Genomic DNA, 11,346 nt, shown 5'->3' with positions numbered 1-11,346 from the left:
GTGGTTGCTGGTGCAGTACGGTGCAGTACTCCCAGAACTACGCACCGACGGGGAACAGGACCCTAGGACATGAAAGAGCTTCAAGCTGACCTGTTAACACCTGCACAGCAAAGGGGACCATCAAGGACCTTACTGACCATAAAGAATCTGAAGACTCAGTAGCAAAAGGAGAACCAGAGACAGGAGCAGAGACTCCAACCCACAGGGTTCACGCTACCATCAGGCGGACAGAGGTGGACAAACCACAGACCGGGGACCCCCAGTGTTCCATACCACAGGGACCCACTTACTAGAGACTGGTGCGGGGGAAGAAGGTACCAGAGAACCAGACTGGAACTGGGACGAAGGGGACCTGGAGGCAAATCTAGCCGGGCTCGGGCAACCAGTTAACACCCGAAAAGTGAGTAAACCAGTTGCACTGAATACCTGTCTGGACTCCTTCTTCCGACATCCACCGCACCATACACCCGCTGGGGCAATACCCAACTTGCGGAGGGACTACCATATTAGTTGCTCATATCATCAGTCCCAGTAAGGACATTCTGCAGCAGCGGCTCCCTACACTTAGCCGCAACACCGCAAGTGGCATCATGAATAACTTTATTCACAAATCCCCTGCAAATATCCCCCATAACAAAAAGGGCCCAGGGCACGGAACCGGGCAACGGCCACCACCGTGACATTCCCAATAGAGACACTGCCCGGGACCGAGTACCCCATATCCCTGGGTGCTGCAGGGATAGTCAGCACCCAAAGTTTGTGTCCATGAGCTCATCATGGTCCCTCTTATTTTGATACACAGCCAAGATAAGCGCATAGCTGGAGGCTGCAGCCTGTAGCCGTATGCTTTATATGTGCTAGGTATCATAATATGGGGGACCCTAAACAATTTTTTATTTATTTATTTTTACACTATAGGGACACACACAGTGGCTGTGATTGCAAGCAGTCAGACATGCTGTCATACAGGTTGGGGGCATAGCTGACAGAAACTAATCAGAGATGCCGGGACTGCTAGTGGGCAAGAGAAACAGCGAATATGCATGAGGTTGGTGAGCAGCCTAAAGTAGTGTTACAGCTGCGCAGGAGACTGGTAAGTATAACGCGCTTTCTTTAATTCCCCTAACCTTTCTACCACCATTTTAAAGCACCTGAATCTGGTCCCCATATATCCAGGATCAATTCCAGGCCGGAACTGAGTATTTTTTTTAAACCTGGTTGAACCCGCCGATCCCAGGTATCTCTGGGTCTGCCCATCACTATAAGCCCACATAGTCTCCTATGTACTGCATGAGCCCCATATAGCCTCATATACTTTATTAGCCCCCATATAGCCTGCTATATACATTATTAGCACCATATAGCCTCCTATATACATGAGCACCACATTGTCTCCTATATACTGTATGAGCCGCCCATAGCCTCCAATATACACATATGAAAAAAAAACCAACATACTCACCTCTCTCCAGTTCCCCCGCTGCACTGACCCTTTGCACAGCTGTCGGACGTGCTGATTGGTAAAAGAAGGAGCCGGTGGCTCCTCCTCTACCAATGTATTCACCACTCTCCGCATCCTGCTGATAGCAGTGACATAAAGCAACGAGCAGTAGTTGCGGCCAGGCGGCAGAGGGCACGGCGCAGCAGTCCACTATTATTAACCCTTTGGCTGTCTTGGTCTGAAGGCCAGACTGGAACAGCCAGAGGGCTGGATGTGGCCCGCGCCACTTTGCATAGCCCTGCATAATACATTACAATACAACATAATTCACGTAACTAATTATATACAAAAGAGGCGCAACACTATTCACATTACACTACATGACAATTCAACAACTCGATTGCTTTTTTCAGGGGTAGGAACGCGATAGCCCTAGTCTATTACCTTTACAGGGTCATGTCCTTTTCTAAGATTACTATGTTACAAATAGAGTAGTGTGTCTCTAGGTTTTTAAAAATCTTTTTTATATTCTCAACACAAATACACCAATACATTTTTTATTCTAGGTTAACTTTTGACTCAGTGTTCACAATACCACATACTAAAATTGTGACTGCCATGTTTTTAAGGTAAAATATATCTTTGTACCGTGTTAGCCAGTAGAGATAAAAAAATTGTTTAAAAGAACAGAAAGTCCTCAGTGGTTGATACCTTTTAATGGCTAACTGAAAAGATGGTAATAATTGCAAGCTTTCGAGACTACTCAGGTCTCTTCATCAGGCATGGTATAACACAAAATCGATGTCCAGTTGTGCGCGTTTCTTCAGAAGTGTCTTTAGTTCCATAAAGATTTTGTGTTATACCATGCCTGATGAAGAGACCTGAGTAGTCTCGAAAGCTTGCAATTATTACCATCTTTTCAGTTAGCCATTAAAAGGTATCAACCACTGAGGACTTTCTGTTCTTTTAAACAATTTTTTTATGTTTTTAAGGTAACATTGATGCAAAAGATGAGCAGTCGTTTCCTCACTACTGTAGATATATTGATGCACAAGCTACGTAAGTGTATTGCAAAACATTGTACTATTAATATCACGCCAGGATAATACAAAGCATTTAATTGTCTTGTTAAATGTGGGACTTTCCATCATTATCTGAACTCTTAATTACATGTTAGACAAAGCAAAGTGTGCTGTAATTACAGACTATTTAAGGCAGCCAAGGACAGAATCAGTACCCTCAAAGCCAATCCAAGGAACACGCCTCTGGTTAGTCTTCTTTTTCTGCTCTCTTTACTAGTAATGTCTCTTGTCTTTTTCTTACTTGTCATGTTTTCATATTTTCACACCCTTTTTTTTTACAAAGAAAGAAAAATTAACCCTATTGATTAATTGTATGAGAATCATGACTCTCTCTAATATGTGCAATGTTTATTTGTTTCGTTTCTTGATTACTAAAGCAATAAATTGTAAAGTTTGTTCTTTGCATAGGTAATGCCAGGCAGCAGAAAAGATTAATGGTGAATTACACCAGTAGATAAGTGACAAATATGTGAACCCTTGTTCCCGATTGTCTGCTGCTGTAAACTACTGGCAATCATCTAAGGGTGGTTTCACACATCCGGCTTTTCGCCGGTTTGCCGGATCCGGCGCTCTCCCATACAGTGACTACAGTACAGTGACAGCGCAACAAGCGTCGGTCACATGCTGTCATGTGACCGGCGCATGTGACCCGGAAGTTACAGCGCTGTCACTGTACTGTATTGTCTGTACGGGAGAGCGCCGGATCCGGCAAACCGGCGAAAAGCCGGATGTGTGAAACCACCCTAACAAACAAGCTAAACACTCATTGGTTGGGGATCAGCTTAATATCCTGCCAAAAAAAAACCATTCTTTTTGGTAGGACATCACCTGTGTTATGCTCGCCGGGAGAGCAGTGATGTTTGGCAAATCCACTGGGCCACAGCACACAGAAAACTCAGAGGGGCTTGACTACGGAACTGAGCCTCGTCTTTCCCAGAGCCCCTAATGGTTAGGGTGTGTAGGTATGAGTCCGGGTGCCACTTGGGAAGACTGGTGCTGTGTTGACTGGCCCCAGGGGTATGGGAGTTACAGTCACAGGTGGTAGAAACAGCCGCAGCAAGTGTAAAGGATCCGCCCGGGATGGATGGATGGATGGATGGATGGACGGATGGAGGCGGCAGCAGCAGCTGGTGAGGATACTTTGCGGCAGTGGGTGTAGAGGTTCCGTCCACAATGGAAGGACAGATGTATGTGGCAACAGCTTGTGAGGATACTTTGCAGCAGGGGGTATCGGTGCTGGCTTGGCAGCTTGCGGCAACAGGTAAGGTAATACGGCAGCAGCACACTGAAATACAAATAGATCTCAGCAGCGGAACTAGCACAGAGTAACAGCAGTAGTAGAGGCAGCAGCACAGTGCTAGGGGACCTGACAACTAACAATGTGTTAGACTCGTTCCCCAGCCACCACTGAAAGGGCAGAGGTGTCTTAAGTACCTGCGGCCTTCCATCTGAACTGAGAAACACTTCTGGGTTACGAGGACGCTGGCCCTTTAAGAAAGAGTGTGTGGCCATGGGCACGCCCTACGGGAGAGGACGGGAGCCCACTAGAAGTAGAGACACTCCGGAGGGCAGCAGCATTTGATAGGGACATGACCACTGCCGCAGGATACCTGGACAGGTGAGGAAACCGACATTTTCAATAGGTCAGGGAAGCAGGAGAGTGTGAGGATGCCGGCACGGGCATTACAACCTGGTGTAACTATGGTATGTTTTGTTGATAAGAAGATACTATATGCCGACAGCACAATAGTAATAGCAAATGTTTTGAAACTGTAATTTTTCAATAGCCTTTGTGAACAGGTTGGGACCTGAGCACAGTATGAATTGTCTATGGTTTATTGGCACCTATTAATGGTGCATTGACAGGCCAAAATTTTCACTTGAAAATGCACCATTTTTGGGTTTTGTCCAAAGGGTCACATACCTGTTTGTTTACCGAAAGTAATTATCAAAAAGTCCAAGTCAAAAAAGAACATTATACATTCACATTCATTATTGCTGCCTACTTAATAGAACAACCATGTTTTGCTTAGACTGCACAAATCACTTCTTTGTACTTACTATATTTTATTCTTTATACCAGGTGAGTCCGAAGATATGTGGAAGAAGATTGAGATGCACAACTAATACCGAAGAAAACAAACATGTCTCTTAACATCACAGCAACGTCTGACCCTAATTCTGAAAATAATGGCGGTTACTCAACCTTTGCCTACATACATTTTACAATTGCTGCCTCCATTGCTTTACTTCTCTGCCTGATTGGCTTGGTGGGAAATATTATCGTACTATGGTTCTTGTGTTTCAAGATCCAGAAGAACAAATTTACAGTTTACAGTATCAACTTGGCGGTGGCTTACTTTCTGTTCTTGCTATTCAGTGTGTCTGTATTGGCACTTAATATAAATACGTTAAATAACATATATCCTGATTTTCAAGGGAAGGATTCTTCGTACTTATTTATAGAAATATTTTACGACAGTAGTCTCTACGCAGGAATGTTTATCCTTACAGCTATCAGCTTGGAAATATGTATTTCTGTGAAGTTGGCTGTGTGGCACAAGTGTCGTCGTCCTAAGTCTTTGTCTGTAATCACGTGTGTTATCCTCTGGTCAATTGGATGCATGGAAAGTCTTTTGGAGAACTTGTTGTGTACAGCAGATTCTTTCACGACTCAGACTATAGGATGCACAGCAATTCAGCTGGTAACATTTGCTTCAGCTATCGTAGTCTGCCTGCCGATCATGGTCACTTCCTGCCTGATTCTGCTCCTCCATATCAAAAGAAAATACGACCAACAGGCTTCTACCGAACTTTATGCTTTCATAATCTCAGCCGTTACTGTGTTTATCATTTCCGTCATTCCGTTCAGCTTTTTATGGTTTCTAATGTACTTTCATTTAATACCAATAGATGTACAAAAAGTTGCGCTATACTTTGCCAGTATCTACGGCACAGTGCTTAACTGTACAATTACCCCATACTTGTATATCATGGCTGAAATAAAGTGGAGAGCAAAATCCTACAAACCTGAAAGAGACAGCAACACAGATATAACCACGTGTAAAACAATATATGGAATAACTGAATAGGGGGGAGTCTGTAAGCTCTAATTTTAGAAAAACAAATAAAAAATGGTATATACATATTTTTAGTTGCCTCTTTTTTACTTTATTCCCTCTCTGAATGTTTGTTTAATTTTTGTACTACATGTTAAAGTAGTATCCAGCAAATTTTTTGCACATACAATGCTAACTGACGAGAAATATTTTAAAGGGAACCTATTTTGTTGGAAATAGTACCTGATCTGTGGTCAGAATGTTATAGAGCAGGAGGAGCTGATCGTATTGATTAGAGATGACCAAACCTGATTTCCGGTTTTCGAACTGAACACCAACTTAAAAAATCAAGGCTCAGGTTTGGGGTTTGGGTGCTTTACATGCGAACTTCACTCATGCGAGCTCAGGTACATGGTGCTGTTACAGTTCGGGGTGCTCCTGAGTCCAGTCCAGTCCCATCATTGACTGCCACATTGGGATTGGTTGACTCCGCAGCCCCACCTGTCCATTGCTCGAGATGTCGGGCTGACAGGCATCAGGTAGCTAGAGTCTTCTACCGTTCTGAGTCGAAGTGCTCATTTAGCGCTACTGCGCATGCACGGGTTTCCGTAGCGTCTCCAAGCGGTATTACCGCTATCGCGCATGCGCGTGACATAATTGCTGACGTGGTGGCATCTGTTTAGCTCGTGGTGAAGTCAGCGATGACGCGGTGACCGCCGATTGGTCGCGGTGATGTCAGCAGTGACGTGGCGGTCGCGGGTTGGCGGCAACCAGCGCCATTACCTCAGGCCATGTGGCCTGAGGCAGGGAGGAGACTATAAAAGGCTCGTAGCCAAGCCCATAGGGATGCGAGCATCACATTGTCTTTAGTGGCATCTCACTGAACAGGCTGTGCTGCATGTTTGCAGTTGTTCCAGTGCCATCTTATCCTGCAGAGCCTGCGGCAGGTGTATGTGTGTATAGGACAGTAGTATGCAGGGCTAGGGCGTTGGTGCCGGAAGCCACAATTCTCTGGTAAAGCGGCGTGGTTCGGATCAGCTCTTGTCCTACCAGTGGGTATGTGTTTTAGGGCTAGGCGCCGGTACCAGGTATTCGTATCTCAGTACAGCTGTGTCTTGGCACAGTGAGGGTCAGGGTCCACATGGTCTGACATGCACCCTACACACGTGACCAGTAGTTTTCAGTGTCAGTGGCAGACTTGTGTGTGTGTACCAGTCCTCGGGTGCTCAGTGACGCTAACTGGGTATCCCATACATGCCCTCGACGCACGTGACCGGTCCTGTGCCTACCTTCTTGGTTTCCCAGTGAGGTTAACTGGGTTACCTCTCGGTCTGACGTGTTCCTACACACGTGACTGAAACCCGTGTACCTGTGAAGCTAACAGGGACATGCTACACGTTGGGGTGTGCCCTTAAACATCCCCTCCGTTCTCATTTGGGTTTTGCTTAGTTGCTGTATCCATCCTTCAGTGCTGCAGCGGCCTTGTCATCTGCCCGGCGGACTTCGGGCGACGATTGGTTTCATATTATTTTACATCCAATCATCCTCTCCGTAACAGTATGCTCGCACCAACAGTCCTCTGGACATGGCGGACGTTCAGTAACTACAGCGATACATTCAACAGCTGGAGACACAGCTTAGGGCTGTCGAACAGTCTTCTCCAGCTGTGGATGTTGCAGCTCTGATCAAACAGACTGCATCTCAGGCTATAAGCCATACTACGTCACTGGCCTCATCTACAGTGAAGCCCATGCCACACCTGTCCCTTCCCAATAAATTCTCGGGGGACGGGGTCATGTCGTGGTTTCATACATCAGTGTTTGATACACCTGGAGCTCTTGTCTTCACAATATCCCACAGAAAGAGCCAAGGTGGGGTTTGTGATATTGCTGCTTGCCGATTGAGCACTGACATGGGCTACTCCACTGTGAGCAAGAGGATCCAGTGACTAACCGGGCCACTGATTTATTGGAGGCGTTAAGGGCTTTGCTCTTGGGTCCGCCTGGGAAATACCGCCTGATCTGGAGTCCTTGATATCACTTGCCATGAGAATTGATACACACCACTCTGAGCACCAGTTGGAGCGTGCACAGAGACTTCAACCACATACGCTGAACCCGAACCTGAGCCCATGGAGATAGGGCGGACAGGTGCTAAGTCAGTGGCTAAACAGGTTTTCTTCACTTGCAAGCAGACAGGGCACTATGCCAACCAATGTCGAAAAAGGTCAAAAAGCAGTTGTATCTGGTGTCTGTTAAGAGGGAAACCCTGGATGTGCCTGCTTCGAACCTTAAATTATCCTTTAAGGGCATACTGGCATTTGATAACATTACTGTACCAGTTACAGCATGTGTAGACTCCGGTGCAGACGGGAATTTTGTTTCTTCCGAGTTTGCCCATCTGCACGGAATTCCCATGACCATGCTGCCCAAGCCTATTTCTGTTTGGGTAGCCAATGGGTCCGTCCTTCCCGAGGGGGTCATCTACAGTACTAGACTGTCCCGTTGGTTTTCACTATGCCTTTGGGGCACTGGGGACGACCTCTTTTCTGGTGATATCTAAAGCCATTATTAGAATTATATTTTCTTCCTGTTACTAAACTGCAGTGGACTATGCTAGCAAAAATCATCATCAGAATTTTAATAAAAATTAAACTTTTTGTAAACTTACATGTAAAACTTATCACTGACCACTTAATCGATGTGTCACTTGATTCCTCAGTCCCGGGACATAGACCTGAATGATAAATACACAAGCTCTGTACATCATGATGTCAATACATTTATTGTGACTCCCGGTGAAGGTGTGGCCTGATCAGTCTCGGCCAGGGAAGGCAAGGTATCCTGGTCCTTCTCAGCTGGAGAAGGTGATGCGGCCTGGTCTGGTCTGGCCGGGGAAGGCAATGCACCTGGGTCCTTCTCAACCGGAGAAGGTGATGCAGCCGTGTCTGGTCTGGCTGGGAAAGGCAGCGCAGCCTGGTCCTCCTCGGCTGGGTAAGGTGGTGTGGTACAGTCAACGAAAGGCCCCAAACTTCGGGTTACAGCGGTCTGGGAGGATACTGGTGCTATCTCTGCCACCGACGCACGGTGTTCGTGGGCCTGTGTGGCTACCACCTCTTTCATCATCTCCGTTCACCACTCTGCAATCTGCCATAGCTGCTGCGCCCAAATCGTCCAGCACAGCCGCTGGACCTCCGCCTCTAGCCTCTCTGCCGTCCAGGCCCTGGAGTGACCTGGTTTTTTCTCCTGGTCATTTGGATTCTCCTGCTGAGTCTGGGAGCATTCTGCCGAAGGGTTTCCAGTCTCCCTGCTTCCAGTTTCATTTTACATGTTGCACACTCCCAGGGGGCGGAGTTTTTGTTTGCGCGCTTTTCTCCACAGCGATGGCGCAGTTAGTTTTTTTACACAAAATGGCGACAGTTGCACGAGTCACAAAAACAGTCCATAAGGCGCATGTCACCCGGTTTTAATGGGTCTAGTCCAATCCTGTTTGTGACGCCAGAGAAGCTGTCCTGCCCCAGGGCTATGGGGTACTCGGTCCCGGGCCGTATATTTATGGGGACAGTTCACTTGGTGGCCATTGCCCGGTTTTGTGACCCTGGGGGAAGCTTTAAAAGGGTTGTTATGTACAGGGGAGTATTTATAAAGTTTGGATCGTGACGCCACTTGCGGATTGTGGTTATAGGGATGGAACCGCCACTGCACAGTTTCTCACTGCTGGTGCTTGTGTTAGTGGCAGCCTGGATGTTGGGCAGGTGATGTAGTTAGTTGTGGAAAGAAGGTAGGCCACACACGGGATTGCAGTGTAACTGGGTTTTTTACTCACAGCGGTTTGATGGCTGATACCCGGAGGAAGGCTGTTTTTTACCACTGGTCCCCTTAGTCCCAGTGCTGGTTTGGTGACCTGGTGGCTTCTTTCCCCTGCACCCTTCTTTAGTTTGTGGGTCCCTGTGGCTTGGAGCATCTAGGGGTCCCCTCCTTGTAGTCTCTCAGTCTTTAGTCCGTACGGCGGGCAGTTTGAACCCTATAGGATCGGTGTACTGTTCCGGTCCCTGGTTCTCCCATCACTGCTGGTGCCCCTGGAGTTTGCGGTCAGTGAGGTCCTGGATGGTCCCCTCACTGTGCAGATTTTATCAGGTCTGCCTGGAGCATTTGCCTGACCTTGGATTCTGTACCCCGTCGGTGCTATTGTTCCTGGAGCACTCCACCGTATTCCACCGGCAACCACACGCCGGGACCTCAGGTCATCGTCAAAAACTCCCGTAGGTACAGTCACGTCCATGTCCTCTCACTTCCACTTACTGACTCTAACTGACTGTCTGACCCCCTCCCACCTGGTTGTCGTCTAGTGGACTGGATCGGTTCCAACCCTAGGTGGCCATCCATTGGGTCCAACTCTAGTCTGTCACCAGTCTTTGGGGAAAGGGGAAAACTGGGATTAGAATTTATTTTGCTGTTACCGGCACTGGTCTTCTGGGTTCCTGGGGGTAGGCCCTGCATCTTTGTAGCTCCTGATGGCTTCAGGGGCGCTACATAAGGAAAAGAGGCCACTCATGCTGAACACTACCTCCGATAATGCTGCTGTTACCCCCCACTGCGAGCCATTCAAACACTGAAAGCAGCTCGCAATGAGCTGAGCAGTGAGTGTACTCGAGCACAGCGATGCTCGCCCGAGTGGTCAGTATACATAAAGCATGCAAACTCCAAACAGGAGCACTGATTTTTTGTAAAGTCCGTGTTCTGTATAAACACCAAAATTTTCCGTTCAGGTTTGCTCATCTCTAAACTCAATAAACAGAGTGGCCTGGCATATTTTTCTGTATGTGCTTATCTACTCCTTGAGCTTGACACTAAGAAAAATTACTCCCCTGATTAAAACTCACTGGTGATACCATAGTGTGGCTCTGGGTCAGATCTAAACCGCTGCAACACGTAAATCTATCATTGATGTTTTTCTTGTAGACAAATGTCTTTTTTGCTGCCTTTCCAGACAACAGGCCAGCATCCAAAATACTACTCCTTACAGTGTGTGTGCAAATGCATTGACATCTGTCTACTGCTATTCCAGAGAAAGCTCTGCACTGGTGTTGGACTGATTACATACAGTGCCTACAAGTAGTATTCAACCCCCTGCAGATTTAGCAGGTTTACACATTCGGAATTAACTTGGCATTGTGACATTTGGACTGTAGATCAGCCTGGAAGTGTGAAATGCACTGCAGCAAAAAAGAATGTTATTTCTTTTTTATTTATTTTTTTTAAATTGAGAAAAGTTTATTCAGAGGGTCATTTATTATTCAACCCAACCCCTCAAACCACCAGAATTCTGTTTGGTTCCCCTAAAGTATTAAGAAGTATTTCAGGCACAAAGAACAATGAGCTTCACATGTTTGGATTAATTATCTCTTTTTCCAGCCTTTTCTGACTAATTAAGACCCTCCCCAAACTTGTGAACAGCACTCATACATGGTCAACATGGGAAAGACAAAGGAGCATTCCAAGGCCATCAGAGACAAGATCGTGGAGGGTCACAAGGCTGGCAAGGGGTACAAAACCCTTTCCAAGGAGTTGGGCCTACCTGTCTCCACTGTTGGGAGCATCATCCAGAAGTGGAAGGCTTAGGGAACTACTGTTAGCCTTCCACGGCCTGGACAGCCTTTGAAAGTTTCCTCCCGTGCCGAGGCCAGGCTTGTCGGAAGAGTCAAGGCTAACCCAAGGACAACAAGGAAGGAGCTCCGGGAAGATCTCATGGCAGGGGGACATTG

At 46.8% G+C, this 11,346-nt stretch overlaps 1 protein-coding gene across 1 annotated transcript; it reads left to right on the top strand.

Annotated features, from left to right (window-relative positions):
- The first annotated feature begins 2,690 nt into the window (after positions 1 to 2,690).
- LOC142244270 (mas-related G-protein coupled receptor member X2-like) lies at positions 2,691 to 5,671 on the top strand. Its single transcript, XM_075316474.1, has 2 exons — positions 2,691 to 2,709; positions 4,607 to 5,671. Exon 2 carries the CDS (start codon positions 4,668 to 4,670, stop codon positions 5,613 to 5,615), a length of 948 nt encoding a protein of 315 aa, XP_075172589.1. The 5' UTR covers positions 2,691 to 2,709; positions 4,607 to 4,667; the 3' UTR covers positions 5,616 to 5,671.
- Positions 5,672 to 11,346: the final 5,675 nt, after the last annotated feature.

The sequence above is a fragment of the Anomaloglossus baeobatrachus genome, chromosome 6 (assembly GCF_048569485.1).
Source record: "Anomaloglossus baeobatrachus isolate aAnoBae1 chromosome 6, aAnoBae1.hap1, whole genome shotgun sequence".
NCBI classification, from domain to species: Eukaryota; Metazoa; Chordata; class Amphibia; order Anura; family Aromobatidae; genus Anomaloglossus; species Anomaloglossus baeobatrachus.
This window is presented reverse-complemented; position numbering and strand designations above follow the sequence as displayed.